Raw genomic sequence first — 20,345 nt, forward strand, 5'->3', positions numbered from 1 at the left:
ATTCAGAGAATCTGCATTTCCAGTGAGTTCCCAGGTGATGCTGGTGGTCTGACCACACTTTGAGAACCGCTGTCAGAGCCAAAGCTTTCTGTAATTGGTAGGAACCATACCACCTTGTGGCTGGACTAGAATTAAATAAGGGGGCCTGCAGGCGAGGGCGGATCTGGCCGTCCACTTTCAAATGACTCTTGCTGAAAATGCTATTCTCATCATCTACACTCGGGGACAAAAGCCAGGCCTGGTCTCAAAGCCCAATGTTTTCCCCCTCAGGCCAAAGGTGAAAGATTAAATATGGCTGTCCCTCAGGGAACCTGCCTGCTCTAAACCAACACAGACACTTTTTCAAAGACAGAAATTCAGAAGGAATAACCTCTACGTGTTCTGTTAGCAGTGTAATCCAGAATAATGACAGACTGCCTTGCTTATGAAAGTCTCGGTCTTTCCACGTGTCCTGGAGAACCTCTGTGAAAAGGACAAACGCCTCTGGGCTCTTTCCACTTTGCAGGAAGAGGAAGCCTCTTTTTGGTGCTGGCTTCCCAGGTCTTGGCACCTGCAGGCCACACCAGCCCGAGGCCCCCTTTACTTCGGCCCTGGGAAGGATGCAGAGACCCACACCGGCCCCTGTGTCCATGAGTCAGCACTCTGGGAATGGGGGGTCAGGCTATGCTTTCCCAGCGAGCGGCCAAGGTGCGATGGCGGGCCCATGCTGAGTGCTGGCTGCTGCTGCTTGTCTGCATCTTCGGGAAAAAAAGTAGTGCTAAGTCCCACATCAGAGGCATCAATCTGTTGTACTAATTTCTTGTTGAAATATGCATAAGGCTGCTTAACTACACTGATTTGCTCTCCCAAAAGGCCATCCCGCAATTCAGTTTCAAGATACCTTACTCCCTCTGTGTCAGGTTTACGAATGAACCACCAGTCAAAACAGAGCCACCAGCCACCACTTCGTTTAGACCAACATCAGCTGTCGGAGTATTCATAACTTCTAAACGTTGGGCTGCCACCCTGAGCCCGGCTTGTGCCAGGAGCCAGGGACCAAAGGGGCCAAGACCCAATTCCTCACTTTGAGGTATCAAATCAGCCTGCCTGCCTGTGGCCTCTTGTCAGCTTCCCCAGAGTGTCCTGTCTTCCCCTGCAGAGCCCCTGAGCTGTGCACAGATGCCATCTGCAGCTGTGGTCACAGTGCCCGGTGAGGATGGGGCACGGTCGGCGGGTACCTCGGGGTCTGCATTATCACTCTGCCCTCTGGCTTCATTACAGGATTGTGACAACCATGGACTTGGAAAAAACTAGAACAGGGAGAACCTAAGAGACACTTGAACTAACAGAAAAAGTCCAGAGGTGCGAGATGTAGGTCAAAACAAGAGGTGATGTGGGTCATGCTGGGACCAGGTCGCAGTTAATTAACAGAAGCTCATCCATCAAATCAAATATTAATTAGGTTAAGTCAGAGCCTCTGAGCCCCAACACAGCACAGACTCCCAGAGACTACACTAGAAGGATACTCTTCCAGTTTTTTCTCCATTCCAAACCTATCTTCATAAGATACTTAACTAAATTTTAAGAGTGAAATGGAACTTGTGACAATAAAAACATACAATCTGGGTCCAGCATGGTGACAGACACAAAGAGCCCTGCCCTTAACTTCTCCGCACCCTTACAAATCAACTTTTCCCCAGGACCTGCCGAGGATTTCTCTTTGCTCATTCAGGTTCAGCAGGAGCGTGAGAATCTGTAATGGGGGAGAAAAACATCACTCAGGTCCCCGGAAGGGCTGGAAAATGGGAATGACTCTCCACTTTCCCCTGTAGGTTTCAAGTACCAAGCAGACTGGAAACGTCTCCTCTTGGAGTTCGGGAAGCACAGAGGGGGAGCCCCGCACCGAGTAATGTTTCCGTCAGCGTTTCTCTCACCACCACGCTCTGTTTGCTCACAGCCTCCAAAGGCCCAGGACTGCCGACGTGAGTGAAGGGGCAGGGGAGGCAGTTCGGGGGCACCACTCCTCCGTAACTCTTGTCTTTCCCTGGCCAAGTTCTCTTTACACAGAGGCATCGCACCCCCTCCCCCGTGAAGGAACACAGCACATGGCTTGCAGGGCTGCCACAACCTGGCTCAAGTCCCGGCTGTGTGACCTTGAGCGTTTCAGTTGACTACACTGGACTTTCAGCTTCCATGTCTGTCAGCGGGAGGACCGCGTCTACTCACAGGCCTTCTGGGAGGCTAGCAAGAGAGATTAGGCACATGAAGCCCACCAGAGTCAAGCACACAGTGAGAGCTCAAACATTTGTTGGCTATGGTTTCATTTTTAGAAGTATCTCTGGGAAATAATACAGGTGCATGTGCGGCCACATAACCACAGAGTGAGGGGAGAGGCCTGGTTTCAAGGACACGCAAAGACACCCTGAATTCGCCTTTTCTGTAAGTCAACGCGGAAGAATTCTACTCACCCCGTGGGTTTAATATCTAAAAAGCAGAAAGTTGAATAACTTGCACTTTAAAGTGTTTATGGTTATGCTATTTTACCGACTGATTGCTAATGAAACATCCAAACAGTATTAAGCACTTGCTAGATGCTAGCGATTACAAAAATGCATGAATGTGGGGTTGGGGAGAGATGCGTCGGCAGAGCACAGAAGATTTTTAGGGCAATAAAAATACTCTGTATGATATTATAACGATGGTTCTATGTCATTATACATTTGTCCAAATCCACAGAATGTACATCAAGAGTGAATCGTAAGGTAAACTTTGGACTTTGGATGGTTAGGATGGATCAATGTAGGTTCATCATTGGTTAAAAAAAAAAAAAAAAAGTACCATCCTGGTAAGTGATGTTGATAATGGGGGAGGCTATGCATGTCGGGGGGTGGGGAGCAGGGCAGAGGGTGTACGGGAAATCCCTGTACCTCCCTCTCAAGTTCATTGTAAACCTAAAACAGCTCTAAAAAAACTAGTCTTTTAAAAAAACAAAAAACAAACATGAATGAATGCCACATGGCCCTGACCATAAAGAGGTGACAATTCTGTTTGACAACTAGAGAAACAGGATTTTCAAGTCTTCTCCAATCTTCGTATAGTAAGAGAAAGCTACTAGGTCATGAGTTCTTCAGCTTTATAATCGGGGGAGTATATCCCTGACCCAGAAGGCAAATTGCAGTTTGATCACAAATCTGACACCTACGAGTTCCCCATCGATGAGTTTTAGTTCTCTAGAACTAAATAAAGATAATGTTGGACCCAGGAAGAATGTGAGAGCCTAACAAAAGTGCTCTGATATCCCATGAGAAAGGCACCATGGTATTTTTTTTAGAATCATGATCATGATTCTAATAACAGAGGTGCTTCCCCCAACAGCACAAAAGCTAAAACTGAAACAAAGCAAGAAGATTAACATGGCCGTGTAGCAAGAATAATATGCAAATCTATAAGTTATTTTCTACGATGAAAAATAATTTGCTCCTTAATCTACATTTTCACTGCTGTCTATCTATACCTTAATAATAATTCTCATTACACTGTTACCATAGTTATATGATTGCATATAACGTCCTTTCTAGAAAGTGAGTTCCAATTACTTTTTTTGTATTTCCCATATCTGCATTAGGTATCTGCACAAAAAATATTTTCTCAACTGATGTGACGCCTATCTCTCTTGTGACTTAAATATAAATTCTCAAAGCCAAGACGGTTGAATTACTGGAATTCGGGCAAGTCCAGATACACGCCATACCCTGTATCTATTTTTGCTTCTCAACATAAAAATAGTTCAGATGGTTTGTTTTCAATTGTGAGACAGAATTCTGCCTGCAGTGACTTAAGCAGCCAAGTCATACTGAAAGTGGCCGGGAAAAAAGAGCGTGGGGAGTGGAGGCGGGGGAAGGGAGCAAGCGGACTCTGCCACACACTTCCCATCTGTGTGTGAAAACGTAAAACCAAAAATGGATTCCGTTGGCAAGAACGGGAACCACAAAGGGGACATGCAGGCCAGGCTCCCAGCATTCCCTCACACGTACCCTACTGCAAAGACAAATCGACTTTTGGGTGAGGTGGGGAGATGGAACCAAGTCCGAAAGGACACAGAATTAGGCCAAAATGATTTTCGTAGAGGCACTGAATGGCCTGGTTTCCAGCAAACGACGGGGCTGGGACATGGGGAGCCACTCAAAGACATCCTCGTGAGTCTCCAAAGAGTCTCCAAAGATTGATGTCCTCGTCACCGGGCTCTGACAACTCAGTGAGATGGGCCCCAGTAACAGAGGACCAGGTGAGAGCTTCAGTGTTCTGATGCCCCACCAAGAAAGGCCGTGTGGTGCTATCTAACCTTCACGGAAGAAGGCTTGGGGGCCCATGGGAACTCTATCCAGGCTCCTGATCCACGCTCTCTCCACCAGCCAGAGACCAGGAACATCCTTGCAAACTATGAGCATTCTGACCTTAGAAATTAATGTTTTCCAAGATTCTACACTACTGTACAACTGTCCCTCCTCCAATCATATTTTTAATAAGTTCCAGAACTGCAAGAACCCATTTAGTCCAAACCTGCCACTTTACAGATTGTGAAACTGAGGTCCAGAGACCAAGTTCACGTGACTTATCTCAGTGGCAGGACTGGGCCCTGAGCCCTGGGCTTCTGCCTTCTCATAGTGCAGAGTGCTTCCTCTCAGCAAATGCCTTGTCTTGTCTTTATGGACTCCGTCTTTTCAAAAAAGTATTGTTTCAGCCCCTTTCCTTTCTCTGCCACAGATTACATTTCAGGCACTTAGTTCCCCATACAATGGCATCCCTATTTATACAAAGCTGTAAACAACAGGGAGAAGAGGGGGAGGGCTGGTAATAGATTTCCACCAGGATGTTCCTGACCTGCTTTTTTTCAACCTCAGTAATTAGAAAGGCAGTGGGTCTGCAGGAATTATTCATACACAGCAAGAGCCATACACTATACATTTATGTTAAACATGTCAAATCCGATTGAAATCATGCCTGCCAGCACCGTATTCCATAAACACACTTTTCCCTAACAGTTGCCCAGACCTTGCTAGCCCATTAAGACCTCCTTTAATAGCAGTCTTCCATAGATTCAAATCAGGGATGCTCCACTGCACTAATTGCTGTGTGTTAGGTGAGCATCATGGATTTAAAAAAATTAATAAAATAAAATCCCTTCAAGCTATTCCCCTTGAAAAGCAGTGCTCAAACTACAATTCTAAACCAAAATTTTACAAAAATACAAACATGGACATCAGTTAGGGATTTCTGAAGCATTATCATGTTGTCATTTTAAGTTGGAGTGTTGCCCCATCTTTGTTTGTTTGTTTTTTAAAGTGCCAACATCCCCCAGGTCATCTTGTCTCAAATTAGCTTAACCAGACCCATCCTAGTGCTCCGTGGCTAGAAACCATGGCGGCTACAGGATTTAAATAACCATCTTGCTATGATTATTTGCCAAGGGTTCAATTTTTTCCCCTAATTATTGGTGATAAAGCATTACATTAATTGTATATCATTTAATTTATAGCAATTAATGATTGATTGGATAATCACTGCATTAATTATTGTTCAGTTGCTGACACTGGGGGCTCTTCAATCTACAACACACACTTTCAAATCCACACTGCTAAAAGAGAACAAGCGATCGCTTTCACATTTTAAAAGAGAAAACCACAAAGTTGGATGGTGGAAACAGCTGTGCATTAGGGAAGAGGCTTTGAATCAAAGACCCTTTCCGCACCCTCTGGTGGCCCACAGGAGCACTCTACACTTGTCTTGAGTAGACGTGACCCGAGGTGTCTACTAGGGACTTGTCCACGTGCCACCACGTCCCATCATGGAACCCAGGCTGCGGCTGGTGGGTGTCACTTGTCTGTGTTCCAAGGCTCCCAGAGGCCAAGGTCATTGGCTAACTGGTGGGCTTCCTGACTCCAAATATAGAGAGTTCTTTCCACTTCACCAACCTGCTTTCAGACTGAGCACGACGCTGCCTTACGACGAGTCACGTTCGTGGCTGACAGCCCCACTCATTTCGCACATGCAGGTGGCAGTTGTGTTACTGTTTCCCACTGCACCACTTTAGGAGAGTGCTGTTCTCTACACTCAGACTGGGGGTGAGAACGGGATCAAATGATTAGACTGAAAAAGTCCATTCTTGGAGAGATGTATAACGAACGCCTAAGAGCTTGGGCTCTGTCCTAAGAGCACGTGGAAGAGCCAGTATGCAAAGCCGAACCTGCTCGTATGCCTTTCGGCAACTTGCTCGAGCTCTCCCGGGCTCCATTCACTGATCTGCAAAATGGCGGGAGGGGGGACAAGAGGGTGGTTCCTTCCAGTATCTATTTCACGGCATTGGGGGTGAGAATCAAATGAAATCATCGTATATAAAGCAGTGCTGCCCAACTCTTCTTCATATGGCAGCACACACAGAAAACCATAGCTAATTAGTATCAACAGATGAAGTTGCACTTGCCCCTGGCCTGAGCAGCCCCCGGCCTCCGCAGGCCAACCCAAGGGCTATGGAGGTCAGTATCTGTGACCATTCATGGCACGTCGGCTGGGCAGGACAGGTGTAATCTGGCACGCAGTTACAGCTTAACGTAGCCTGAATAATAACTGGAAAGTACAATGAGAACTGCAGACACATTCCTTCAAAGTTGGTTTTGCTCCTTCTGAGTATCTCTAGCTGCACTGGCCAATATGGTAGCTGCTAGCCACAGGCTACTGAAATTTAAATTCATTGAAATTAAGTAAAATTTAAAATTGAGCTCCTCAGTGATGCTAGCTACATGTCAAGTACTGAATAGCCCTATGTGGCTAGTGGCTGCTGTACTGTACAGTGTAGATGCAGAACATTTTTATCGACACAGCACTGACCTATAGTAATACTGTTTGATGACCATGGGTGTTCCTGAAACACCCAGTAGAGTTGTACGCTCCCTGAAGGCAAAGGCCTGTAATCTCACGGAACCTGTAATCAGTGGAACTCTGCCCACTGCCCCGCATGTGGCAGGGACCCAACCACTGACCATGGGATTGATGCTCTCATGCATCAAATCACTATCCTGCTTGTCTTGCTGCCACTCAAGGTAAAAGACCTGACTCCTAAATAAAAGAAGCCCAAAGAGGGTCCATTACAACAGACGTAACAAAGGAAATCAGGATAACTAGGGCACCTACCAGGCACCGGTGGGAGACCACGGACACCTAAGGGGACAGGAGGAATCCCCAGTGACCAGCTTGCGGGATCTTGGTTCCCAGGCTGAAGGTCGGGCCCAAGCTCCTGTGATGGGAGCTCCGAGTCTAAACTGCTGGACTAACAGAGAACCTCAGACCCCAGGGAACATTAATCGGAGTGAGGGCTCCCAGAGGTCCTCATCTCAGCACCAAGACCCAGCTCTACCTAACTGCCTACAAACTCCAGTGCTGGACGCCTGAGGCCAAACAACCACTAAACAGGAATACAGCCCACCCATCAATAAATAAATAAATAAATAAAACGACAAAAAAATATGTTACAGACAAAGGAGCAAGATAAAAACCTACAAGATCAAATAAATGAAGATGAAATAGACAAATTACCTGAAAAAGAATTCAGAGTAATGATAGTAAAGATGATCCAAAATCTTGGACAAAATGGAGAAAATACAAGAAACATTTAACAAGGATCTAGAAGAACTAAAGAGCAAACAAACAGTGATGAACAACACAATAACTGAAATTAAAATACTCTAGAAGGAATCAATAGCAGAATAACTGAGGCAGAAGAAGGGATAAGTGAGCCGGAAGATAAAGTGGTAGAAATAACTGCCAGGGAGCAGAATAAAGAAAAAAGAATGAAAAGAATTGAGGACAGTCTCAGAGCCCTCTGGGACAACATTAAACTCACCAACATTCGAATGACAGGGGTCCCAGAAAAAGAAGAGAAAAAGAAAGGGTCTGAGAAAATATTTGAAGAGATTATAGCTGAAAACTTCCCTAACATGGGAAAGGAAATAGTCAAGTCTAGAGAGTCCCATACAGGATAAACCCAAAGAGAAACACGCCAAGACACATATTAATCAAACTATCAAAAATTAAATACTAAGAAAAAAATATTAAAAGCAGCAAGGGAAAAGCAACAAGTAATACACAAGGGAATCCCCATAAAGTTAACAGCTGATCTTTCATCAGAAATTCAGCAAACCAGAAGGTACTGACAGGACATATTTAAAGTGATGAAAGGGAGAAACCTACAACCAAGATTACTCTACCCAGCACGGATCTCATTCAGATTCGATGGATAAATTAAAACCTTTACAGACAAGCAAAAATTAAGAGAATTCAGCACCACCAAACCAGCTTTATAATAAATCCTAAAGGAACTTCTCTAGGCAGGAAACACAAGAGAAGGAAAGGACCTACAATAACAAACCCAAAACAATTAAGAAAATGGTAATAGGAACATACATATCGATAATTACCTTAAATGTAAATGGATTAAATGCTCCAACCCAAAGCCATAGACTGGCTGAATGGATACAAAAACAAGACATGTATACATGCTATCTACAAGAGACCCACTTCAGACCTAGGGACACATACAGACTGAAAGTGAGGGGATGGAAAAAGATATACCATGTATATGGAAATCAGAAGAAAGCTGGAGTAGCAGTTTCCGTATCAGACAAAGCAGACTTTAAAATAAAGACTATTACAAGAGACAAAGAAGGACACTAGGGGCTTCCCTGGTGGTGCAGTGGTTGAGAATCTGCCTGCTGATGCAGGGGACACGGGTTCGAGGCCTGGTCTGGGAAGATCCCACATGCCGCGGAGCAACTGGGCCGTGAGCCACAATTACTGAGCCTGCGCGCCTGGAGCCTGTGCTCCGCAACAAGAGAGGCCGCGATAGTGAGAGGCCCGCGCACCGCGATGAAGAGTGGCCCCCGCTTGCCACAACTAGAGAAAGCCCTCGCACAGAAACGAAGACCCAACACAGCCATAAATAAATAAATTAATTAAAAAAAAAAAAAGTAACTGTTACTAATACATCTAGAATGTGGCCTTCCCAACATTTAAAAAAAAAAAAGAAGGACACTACATAATGATCAAGGGATCAATCCAAGAAGAAGATATAACAACGGTAAATATTTATGCACCCAACATAGGAGCACCTCAATACATAAGGCAAATGCTAATAGCCATAAAAGGGGAAATCGACAGTAATACAGTCATAGTAGGGGACTTTAACACCCCACTTTCACCAATGGACAGATCATCCAAAATGAAAATAAATAAACACAAGCTTTAAGTGACACATTAGACAAGATGGACTTAATTGATATTTATAGGACATTCCATCCAAAAAACAACAGAATACACTTTCTTCTCAAGTGCTCATGGAACATTCTCAGGATAGACCATATCTTGGGTCACAAATCAAGCCTTGGTAAATTTAAGAAAATTGAAATCGTATCAAGTATCTTTTCCGACCGCAACACTATTAAGACTAGATAGCAATTACTGTAAAAAATACAAACACATGGAGGCTAAACAATACTAAATAACCAAGAGATCACTGAAGAAATCAAAGAGGAAATCAAACAATACCTAGAAACAAATGACAATGAAAACACGACAACCCAAAACCTATGGGATGCAGCAAAAGCAGTTCTAAGAGGGAAGTTTATAGCAATACAATCCTACCTCAAGAAACAAGAAATATCTCAAATAAACAACCTAACCTTACACCTAAAGCAATTAGAGAAAGAAGAACAAAAAAACCCAAAGGTTAGCAGAACGAAAGAAAGCATAAAGATCAGATCAGAAATAAATGAAATAGAAACAAAGAAAACAATAGCAAAGATCAATAAAAATAAAAGCTGGTTCTTTGAGAAGATAAACAAAATGGATAGACCATTAGCCAGACTCATCAAGAAAAAAAGGGAGAAGACTCAAATCAATAGAATTAGAAATGAAAAAGGAGAAGTAACAACTGACACTGCAGAAATACAAAGGATCATGAGAGATTACTATAAGCAACTATACGCCAATAAACTGGACAATCTGGAAGAAATGGACAAATTCTTAGAAAAGCACAACCTTCTGAGACTGAACCAGGAAGAAATAGAAAATATAAACAGACCAATCACAAGCACTGAAATTGAAACTGTGATTAAAAATCTTGCAACAAACAAAAGCCCAGGACCAGATAGCTTCACAGGCGAATTCTATCAAACATTTAGAGAAGAGCTAACACCTATCCTTCTCAAACTCTTCCAAAATACAGCAGATGGAGGTACACTCCCAAACTCATTCTATGAGGCCACCATCACCCTGACACCGAAACCAGACAAAGATGTCACAAAAAGAGAAAACTACAGGCCAGTATCTCTGATGAACATAGATACAAAACTCCTCAACAAAATACTAGCAAACAGAATCCAACAGCACATTAAAAGGATCATACACCATGATCAAGTGGGGTTTATGCCAGGAATGTAAGGATTCTTCAATATACGCAAATCAATCAATGTAATACACCATATTAACAAATTGAAAGATAAAAACCATATGATAATCTCAATAGATGCAGAAAAAGCTTTTGACAAAATTCAACACCCATTTATGATAAAAACTCTCCAGAAAGTAGGCATAGAGGGAACCTACCTCAACATAATAAAGGCCACATATGACAAACCCACAGCCAACATCGTTCTCAATGATGAAAAACTGGAACCATCTCCTCTAAGATCAGGAACAAGACAAGGTTGCCCACCCTCACCACTATTATTCAACATAGTTTTGGAAGTTTTAGCCACAGCAATGAGAGAAGAAAAAGAAATTAAAGGAATCCAGATCAGAAAAGAAGAAGTAACACTGTCACTGTTCGAGATGCCATGATACTAAACGTGGAGAATCCTAAGGATGCTACCAGAAAACGACTAGAGCTAATCAGTGAATTTGGTAGAGTAGCAGGATACAAAATTAATGCAGACATCTCTTGCATTCTTATACACTAATGATGAAAAATCTGAAAGAGAAATTAAGGAAACACTCCCATTTACCATTTCAACAAAAAGAATAAAATACCTAGGAATAAACCTACCTAAGGAGACAAAAGACCTGTATGCAGAAAACTATAAGACACTGATGAAAGAAATTAAAGATGATACAAACAGATGGGGAGATATACCATGTTCTTGGATTGGAAGAATCAACATTGAGGAAATGACTATACTACCCAAAGCAATCTACAGATTCAGTGCCATCCCTATCAAACTACCAATGGCATTTTTCACAGAACTAGAACAAAAGAATTTCACAATTTGTATGGAAACACAAAAGACCCCGAATAGCCAAAGCAATCTTGATAAAGAAAAACAGAGCTGGAGGAATCAGGCTCCCTAACTTCAGACTATACTACAAAGCTACAGTCATCAAGACAGTATGGCACTGGCACAAAAACAGAAATATAGGTCAATGGAACAGGATAGAAAGCCCAGAGATAAACCCATGCACATATGGTCACCTTATCTTTGATAAAGGAGGCAAGAATATACAATGGAGAAAAGACAGCCTCTTCAATAAGTGGTGCATAGATGGACAGCTACATGTAAAAGAATGAAATTAGAACACTGCCTAACACCATACACAAAAATAAACTCAAACTGGATTAAAGACCTAAATGTAAGGCCAGACACTATAAAACTCTTAGAGGAAAACATAGGCAGAACACTCTGTGACATAGATGACAGCAAGATCCTTTTTGACCCACCTCCTAGAGAAATGGAAATAAAAACAAAAATAAACAAATGGAACCTAATGAAACTTAAAAGCTTTTGCACAGCAAAGGAAACCATAAAGAAGACAAAAAGACAACCCTCAGAATGGGAGAAAATATTTGCAAATGAAGCAACTGACAAAGGATTAATCTCCAAAATTTACAAGCAGCTCATGCAGCTCAATATCAAAATAACAAACAACCCAATCCAAAAATGGGCAGAAGACCTAAACAGACATTTCTCCAAAGAAGATATACAGATTGCCAACAAACACATGAAAGAATGCTCAACGTCATTAATCATAAGAGAAATGCAAATCGTAAGTACAATGAGATATCATCTCACACCAGTCAGAATGGCCATTATCAAAAAATCTACAAACAAGAAATGCTGGAGAGGCTGTGGAGAAAAGGGAACTCTCCTACACTGTCGGTGGGAATGTGAATTGATACAGCCACTATGGAGAATGGTATGAAGGTTCCTTAAAAAACTAAAAATAGAACTACCATATGACCCAGGAATCGCACTACTGGGCATATACCCTGAGAAAACCATAATACAAAAAGAGTCATATACCACAATGTTCACTGCAGCTCTATTTACAATAGCCAGGACATGGAAGCAACCTAAGTGTCCATCGACAGATGAATGGATAAAGAAGATATGGCACATATATACAATGGAATATTAGTCAGCCATAAAAAGAAACGAAATTGAGTTATTTGTAGTGAGGTGGATGGACCTAGAGTCTGTTATACAGTGAAGGAAGTCACAAAGAGAAGAACAAATACCGTATGCTAACACATATATATGGAATCTAAAAAAAAATGGTTCTGATGAACCGAGGGGCAGGACAGGAATAAAGACGCAGATGTGCAGAATGGACTTGAGGACACGGGGAGGGGGAAGGGTAAGCTGGGAGGAAGTGAGAGAGAGCATTGACATATATACATTACCAAATGTAAAATAGATAGCTAGTGGGAAGCAGCTGCATAGCCCAGGGAGATCAGCTCGGTGCTTTGTGACCACCTAGGGGGGTGAGATAGGGAGGGTGGGAGGGAGATGCAAGAGGGAGGGGATATGGGGATATATGTATGCATATAGCTGATTCACTTTGTTATACAGCAGAAACTAACATAACATTGTAAAGCAATTATACTCCAATAAAGATGTTAAAGAAAAGAATAAAATAAATGTTAGGAATGAATGAATGAATAAATAAATAAATAAATGTAAATCAGGAATCCCATTCCAATGTAAAAATAAATAACAAAAAATATTTTAGTAAAGCTTATCCATTCCTGCACCAAACCCCAAACTACATAATCAATAGCTGAGAAAATGCCAATTATCCAGGTCCATTTGAAATATTATTAATCTGCATCCTGAGAAGCCACTAATCAACAGGACAAATTGTGAAATCACTATTTATTTATTTGCCGGGAGGAAGCACTCCCCAACACATTTAATCAGATAGGAACAGCTCAATTTAGGGAGTGAATGGAACAAACGCAGACATTTTTTATAAAATACTAAGGATCCCAAAGAAAGCTCAGGAGAGGTTGCTGGCACCTAAATCGATTCCAAGATCAAATCGGCCCAAGCACCTTAATAAAGCCTGTCATTACACACTCAAACAATATAGACAAAATTATGCTTCAGGTCAAAAGAGGATCGCTTGCAGAAGTCAGGGAAGAATTTTCCCCTCGCCCTTTACTACTGTGCAACTGGCAAGATGTATCCCTGAGTTATTCACTCCCCCTCTCTCTCTCATACGGATAAAGATTAAGTATGTTCCTTGAATGACTGAATGAGAAAGTGGAGCCTTATTAAAGACACTGGATTTTTTGGGTGCTCATTTTAAGTCTTCATGTAGTCTCCTGACTGCCCGGCATGTCTGCCAGTGCTGTGAGGACACATTCCCACTGAATTATAAACACTTTGAATGAGATTTAATGGAACCACCCCCAACAAAGCTTGCTCTAACCTGGTGTAAGGATTAGAGTAACACATACAAAGTGCCCGGCACAGAGCCTGGCACACAGTAACAGCTCTGCAGATGGCTGCTACTTCTTGTTGTTCTCTCAGTGTCCTTAGCACACGGAATGCAGGAAACATGCACCACATGCCATTTGCACCATCCCATGAAATCCTTCTATGTTGTTCCCCTCAGCTTCTCAAAAAACACTGCCTGGCAACAGTTTTACATTCAAATGGGAGGACCCGAAGAGAAACGGCCACTAGGTTTCCTCATTTCATTTAACTAAACTGAAAACAAAACCAAAAACACCCTCCTGATACAGAGTTACTATACACCAGGCACTGTTCCAAGCTTCCCATATTCAAATAACCCTCACAGCAATGCCATGGAAGTGGGGGCTTTTCTTAATGCCCATCTCATGGGAGAAAACTGAGGCACAGAAAGGTACCTGCAGTGAGGTCACAGAGCTAGTACATGGCAGAGGCAGGATTAGAAACCAGGCATCCGTGGGCTTCCCTGGTGGTGCAGTGGTTAAGAATCCGCCTGCCAATGCAGGGGACACGGGTTCGAGCCCTGGTCCGGGAAGACCCCACATGCCGCAGAGCAACTAAGCCCGTGAGCCACAACTACTGAGCCCTCGTGCCACAATTACTGAAGCCTGCCCGCCTAGAGCCCGTGCTCCACAACAAGAGAAGCCACCGCAATGAGGAGCCCACGCACCACAACGAAGAGTAGCCCCCGCTCGCCACAACTAGAGAAAGCCCACGTGCAGCAACGAAGACCCAAAGCAGCCAAAAAATAAATAAATAAAATAAAATAAAAAGAAACCAGGCACCCAAATCGTGAAAACAAAGGACGGATTGGCGTGGAAGGTGACTCAGTCTTCAAACTGTGTCTGTGAAATCCTCTTCCCCAACTCACTTCCTCCAGGCAGATGTGTATTAAACATTGCTGCCTGCAAAGTTTGTTTAGATCTCATGATCTTAATATTACAGCAAAGTCTGGGATCCTGATCCATGCGAAGCAACACAGGACAATCCTCCCCACACACTCAACGGCCTTCGAGCGCGGACCTCCATCCCCTACTCACTGGTCCCACCTTCCAGATCTTCCTAGGGAGCTAGCTCACTGTGGCCCTCCGTATTAGCTCAAGCAAAGGCCTCTGGACACCACAGAGCCCAGTTCAAATGGGGACCGTGAGCAGCACAGATGGTAAAATTCGTCCAGTGTGCCCGTCCGGTCCCTCAGCTGCCAGGATGCCCAGGACATGCAGGACAGTGACACATCACCTGCGGGGCCGGGTCCCTACCAATACTTAGAAGCTGTTACACTCAAATTTCTCTTTCCTAGGCTGAACAGCCCCAATTTCTTTCAGCCTCTTCTTAGAGGCAATATTTCTCAGCCTTCAGTCATTTTCATTGCTCTCCCCTGGCCTCTCTCCAAGATTCTGTATCTTGTTTAAATAGTAAAGGCCAACAGTGAACGTGATTTAAGAACAGTCATGCCTGGAAAAGTAACAAAGGCCCAACCAATATGGACTCCAGAAGGTAAACATTTCCTCAAAAAAAAAAAAAAAAAAAAGTATTACAATATTAATAATGGAAGGCAGTAAGAATTAGGTTGACCAAATAAAATAATTTCTGTTGCTTGTCATATCATTTCCTCTAATTATGGTGGTGGTTTCTGGGAGACTTCTCTGTCCCGATAAGTCTTCTCAGAAATGGCCTCGCTAGCACTGACATATATACACTACCAAATGTAAAATAGATAGCTAGTGGGAAGCAGCTGCATAGCACAGGGAGATCAGCTCAGTGCTTTGTGACCACCTAGAGGGGTGGGATAGGGAGGGTGGGAGGGAGACACAAGAGGGAGGGGATATGGGTATATATGTATATGTATAGCTGATTCACTTTGTTATAAAGCAGAAACTAACAACATTGTAAAGCAATTATACTCCAATAAAGATGTTAAAAAAAAAAAAAGACTTTGCTCCTCCTCAAAAAAGACCTAAGCTCTTCTTCTCAGTCTCAGCAATTCTTTCCCTTGATACAGAAATCCTATCATCTTGCGAGAAGGTCATTCACCCCTTCTCTCAACACCAGCTTTTCCAGAAATAGCACTTCCTTTCCTGACTTCTTCAATTTCTCCTGCTTTTGGTAAGACATCCTCCTGCCTTGGCTGTACTGCCTGCCTCCCCTTTGAGGCCAAGGTAGGACACCATGAACGCGCAGAGCTGCCCAGGCCCCCAAATGCAGGATGAAGCCCACCCTGCACTGCTGACTCCTTAGAGATTCAGGGGTGACACTGATCCAGTTCCACACAGCAAATCCCTCCATGGGGCTTGGGAGCAGGTGGGACAGGGCCCTGGACCTTCCATGGAGGAAGAATCACATCAAGGGCAAAACAACAACGGGGAGGAGGTGCCAAAGAAATGTGACCTCAAAACACAGCAGCCCCTAGGACAGGGCCAAACACCTGGATGCTCACTCGATAAACAAGCTGGTTTGGGGGCCATTTCAAACAACTTTAAAAATTCCTTAATATAACATAATAGGAGAAGGAAGGTGACTACTGAAAAAAAGCAAAAATAAAGTCCATCTCCCACCCACACAGAACCAGCCTAGCTGTTCTGGGTGGATTAAGGATGCGCCTGCCCCTGACCTGCTGGCCTCACTCGGCCAGGGGAGAAGCACCGGGGGCTGGAGGGCAGCCACACAGCCTACCTGCCCACTTGCTCTGGTCCTTCTCGCCTCCACTCTCCTGGTCTTTAGCAAGCTCCTCGGGGTCAGCAGCCGCTTCACTGGGCCCTTCAACATCTTCAATGGCTTCTTCTGAAAGAGAAGAAAAACAAAATGTCAAGGATTAAAAGTAGACAGAAGATGAAGGACTCTTGCCTCCTACTGCAAAGAAGTGCCAACCACAAAACACAGGCAGCCAATGACTGTCCCGCCTCCCCTCCCAGTGGCCCCTGAGAGGCCGACCGCACTACGGACTATGCGAGGTCTGGGTAAGCGGCGGGGGCTTTCCTTCCCCACTCGTTGGCGTGAGACCACAACTTGCTCTAGACGTGCGGAAACTTGGTATTTCCAGATGGGTTCTGAATGCCTCATTTGAGCCTTTCTCATTGAAAAGCCAATCCTGTTGAGGAAATAACTCCATCCGATTATCTGAAATCGCATGCAAGTCTTTTACACTTGCAAACACAAAAAAGGAGCCACAGGTTTGCTTCTTGCCTAGCTCCTACCACACTGCAAACTGGCATTGAACTAGACTAGACCCAATCTTTGATCCCTCATAAGGCCTCTCGGTGCCTGTGCACCTGCCAGACTGTGGCAGGACGTCATTACAGTCATTCATATTCTGAAGAGTCACAGAATATCAGCGATATGATTTCATCAATGTGAAGAGGTCTAGAAAACAAACATCTGTGGGCATGCCGGGCATCAGTGGCGAGAAGCTAGAGTTGTAGAGAAAGGGAAAAAAGTTTATATCAGAATCATACACTTCCCTTTTGAAGTCATTCCATTCTTTACCCACCACTGGCTTAAAACGAACCAAGGAAATTCTCTCCAGCTCAACACACAATGCTTTAGTGAAGGGAGAAGAATGGTCATTTCCAACATTAGGTTACTCGCGAAGTAAAATGTCACTTGCTTGCCGGAGTGGGAATGAAGAGGATATGATTCTCTGGATGCTGAGGGAAAGGAAGTGAGACATTTCTCCCTTGATCTCCTGGCCCTCTGGATCATTATCTAAAACATTCATTAAGAATGGGCTGGGCTTCCCTGGTGGCCCAGTGGTTGAGAATCTGCCTGCCAATGCAGGGGACACAGGTTCGAGCCCTGGTCTGGGAAGATCCCACATGCCGCGGAGCAACTGGGCCCATGAGCCACAACTACTGAGCCTGCGCGTCTGGAGCCTGTGCTCCACAACGTGAGAGGCCCGCGCACCGCGATGAAGAGTGGCCACCGCTCGCCGCAACCAGAGAAAGCCCTCGCACAGAAACGAAGACACAACACACCCAAAAAAATAAATAAATAAATTTTAAAAAAAGAGTTTAAAAAAAAAAAAAGAATGGGTTAAATGAATGAATAAGGCAGGCAAACCAAGGTGGGTTGATGATTAAATTATTAGGAGACTTTGAAGAGCACACCTTCCTGAGTGTGGAGACACTGAAACCCAGCCGCCCACGTCTGTCACCCGAGGCCAGCGCTAGACCAGATCCACGGGACCAGAGGTGACGGTCCAATCCAGGTCCATGAACTTGGAGTTATTCCAACATCACCCTAGGTCCCTCTAGCCCCAACTCTACTTTTCAACATTTCAAGGTGTAATACCCTCCGACCCTCCAGAAAATAGCTTCTAAATTTCATCTCACAAAGGAAGTAAAAAGAGTTCAAAGTAAATTGACCTCAGAGGGTATATAAAACACTTGAGGAAGAAAGTATCTATTTAGACCCAGATTTTCCTAACTCTTCCCAAAAAGACACTGGAAGACCAAGAGCTGGAAAATGGAACTCGGGATTAGGGAACATGTCTTCATTACCACCAAGAGGGGATGTATGAGGCAGTCATGGGGAACATGGGTGAGAGGAGATACTGCTTATTTTCCTCTCCAACTAAGAGGCTTCCACAAATAATTTCTATGTTGCCTTTCTGTCTCACTGCACAGTCAAGTTAACATCAAGTCTCCCCACGCCCACCCCTAGTTCAAACAGAGAAAAATCAGGCAACCTGGTTTGAAGTCAGTCAGATATACAGCACCATATTAACACGGTACATCCTTCAGTGGAGAAAAAAATATATACGAAGTGTTAGTTGAGCTATAATAAGCAAGTAACACAATGTGCTATATGTACCATCTTAATTATGTCCAGGCAGGATGTTCAATGCACATTTTTAGGCTTTTGTTAAAACTATTCAGCACTGTAATTACAAAATCCATCTTTGAAAGGTTATACCAGCATTCAGTCAATCAATATCAAGTTGAGTCTACCCAAAGTAGCTAGCTCTCTTAAAACATACTCAACTGCCCCAATATATCCTACAATACAAAATATCTGTATTGTATCCATACATTAATCAAATGTGATTATACAAAGAGATTATTCAATAGGCCCTCCTCTCCAGGACACACACACATTATCACCCTAGATGGAGAGTCTGACACCTACAAAATAGGGAACACCCTGATGTGATGAACAGTGTCTGAGGGCGCTGCTCTGCAGAGGAGGGAAAAAACTTACCCACTGGGAGGCTAGCTCCAAGGCCAGTGCCTCTCTCCTATGTATTATGTGGGCTGCAGCCACCCAAGCAGAGAGTTAAGAACTCATGGTCATTCTGGCACTGACCTCAGTTCTTTGAACCTTCCTGAACAAATCTACCCAGAGACAGAGACTGAAGAATAAGCATATCATTCATGCAATGAGCAAGGAAACCGCATGGCCCTTTGTGACTCTTCCCAGAGCCCTCGTTCTATGAGCCTAGTTGGGTCTTTGCTTTCTTCCCTCCCTGCCCTGCTGTAAGCAGAAAAGGGAAGGCAGCTGAGCTCCAGTGAGAGGGCAGATGATAGAGGTTAACTCAGGAACTTCTCTTTCTCCTTTTTTTCTTAAAGATTTAAAAACCAAGTCCTCTTCTCTTTAAGTTTTTAGATTTAATATTATCATTTCTGATATATTAAACACCAAAAAGCTGTTATATGCTTGGTGGAAGAAGAAATGATTAAGAAACTCCTGGACAAGCCAGCTTCCTTTACAAGCAGATCAGTGTCCTCACCCCCAGCTAGAAAACCAGGTCCCATTCAGCCAAGCAGGTGCTCCCCTGCAGTTCCAAATGTGACCTACAGGTGTCGCCCTCTGCATGGCGAGGCCTGGAAGGGCAGCTAGCTGCAGGAGGCAGACACCGTCTGGGCCGCCTAACCTGAGCATGTGGAAATAATACACGTCTTCAAGTGAACTGTCTGGTCCTGGGGAAATAAAATAGGACATTCATAAGCAGTTACACCATCTGTCTTGATACCATCATCATCAACAGCAAGAGGAAAAAATAGCTCTTTAAAATGCATGAAAGCCCAGGCTGACAGTAACCAGAAAACTGTGAGCTCTGAATACCAATAGAGGTAGAGATACGATTCAAAAACAGAGGTATAAACTATGAATTCGTCTGGACAGCTTGGGGCCACAGTGCTCTGTAGGTGGGGTATGTTTTATTGGTCCCCAAAGCCTCCAGCAACCTCACTAAGACCAGGGCCTTGGGCACCCACGGGCAAGGCCTGAGTCTCCCCACGCCAGAACACGTGGGAACCAGGGGCAGGATGGCATCCAGCTCTGAAACACTCTGAGCTCCCGCAGCTGGTTAGGTGGCCCACGTTCCCTTTAGGAACGTAGATTTGATACCCACTCGCTCGTAGAGCACAGAGCAGAGTGGAGGCTTTTTCCCTGCCGACCACAGAATGCATTTTCTCCCCCGTGAAGTCAGTGGCAACTGGCTGGGGTCATTACAGAAGTCTGGGGTTTTTTCCCCTATAATATCAGCTACTGACAGATGGTGGGAACAAGTGAAGACCTGATGGACGACAATCCGGTTTTATCTGGAAAATCCTGTCTTTCCCTCAG

At 44.0% G+C, this 20,345-nt stretch overlaps 1 protein-coding gene across 3 annotated transcripts in view; it reads right to left on the reverse strand.

The window, feature by feature from the left end:
- Window positions 1-20,345, reverse strand: part of ZFHX3 (zinc finger homeobox 3) — a 252,974-nt gene that overhangs the window by 33,443 nt on the left and 199,186 nt on the right. For 2 of the 3 annotated variants that reach the window (XM_061174008.1, XM_061174010.1), the window contains one exon: window positions 16,455-16,562. In XM_061174008.1, coding sequence (XP_061029991.1) covers window positions 16,455-16,562 — 108 coding nt within the window. The remainder of the gene's footprint in view (window positions 1-16,454; window positions 16,563-20,345) is intronic. The other variant, XM_061174009.1, reaches the window with a different exon arrangement.

The sequence above is a fragment of the Eubalaena glacialis genome, chromosome 18 (genome assembly GCF_028564815.1).
Source record: "Eubalaena glacialis isolate mEubGla1 chromosome 18, mEubGla1.1.hap2.+ XY, whole genome shotgun sequence".
Classification (NCBI taxonomy): Eukaryota; Metazoa; Chordata; class Mammalia; order Artiodactyla; family Balaenidae; genus Eubalaena; species Eubalaena glacialis.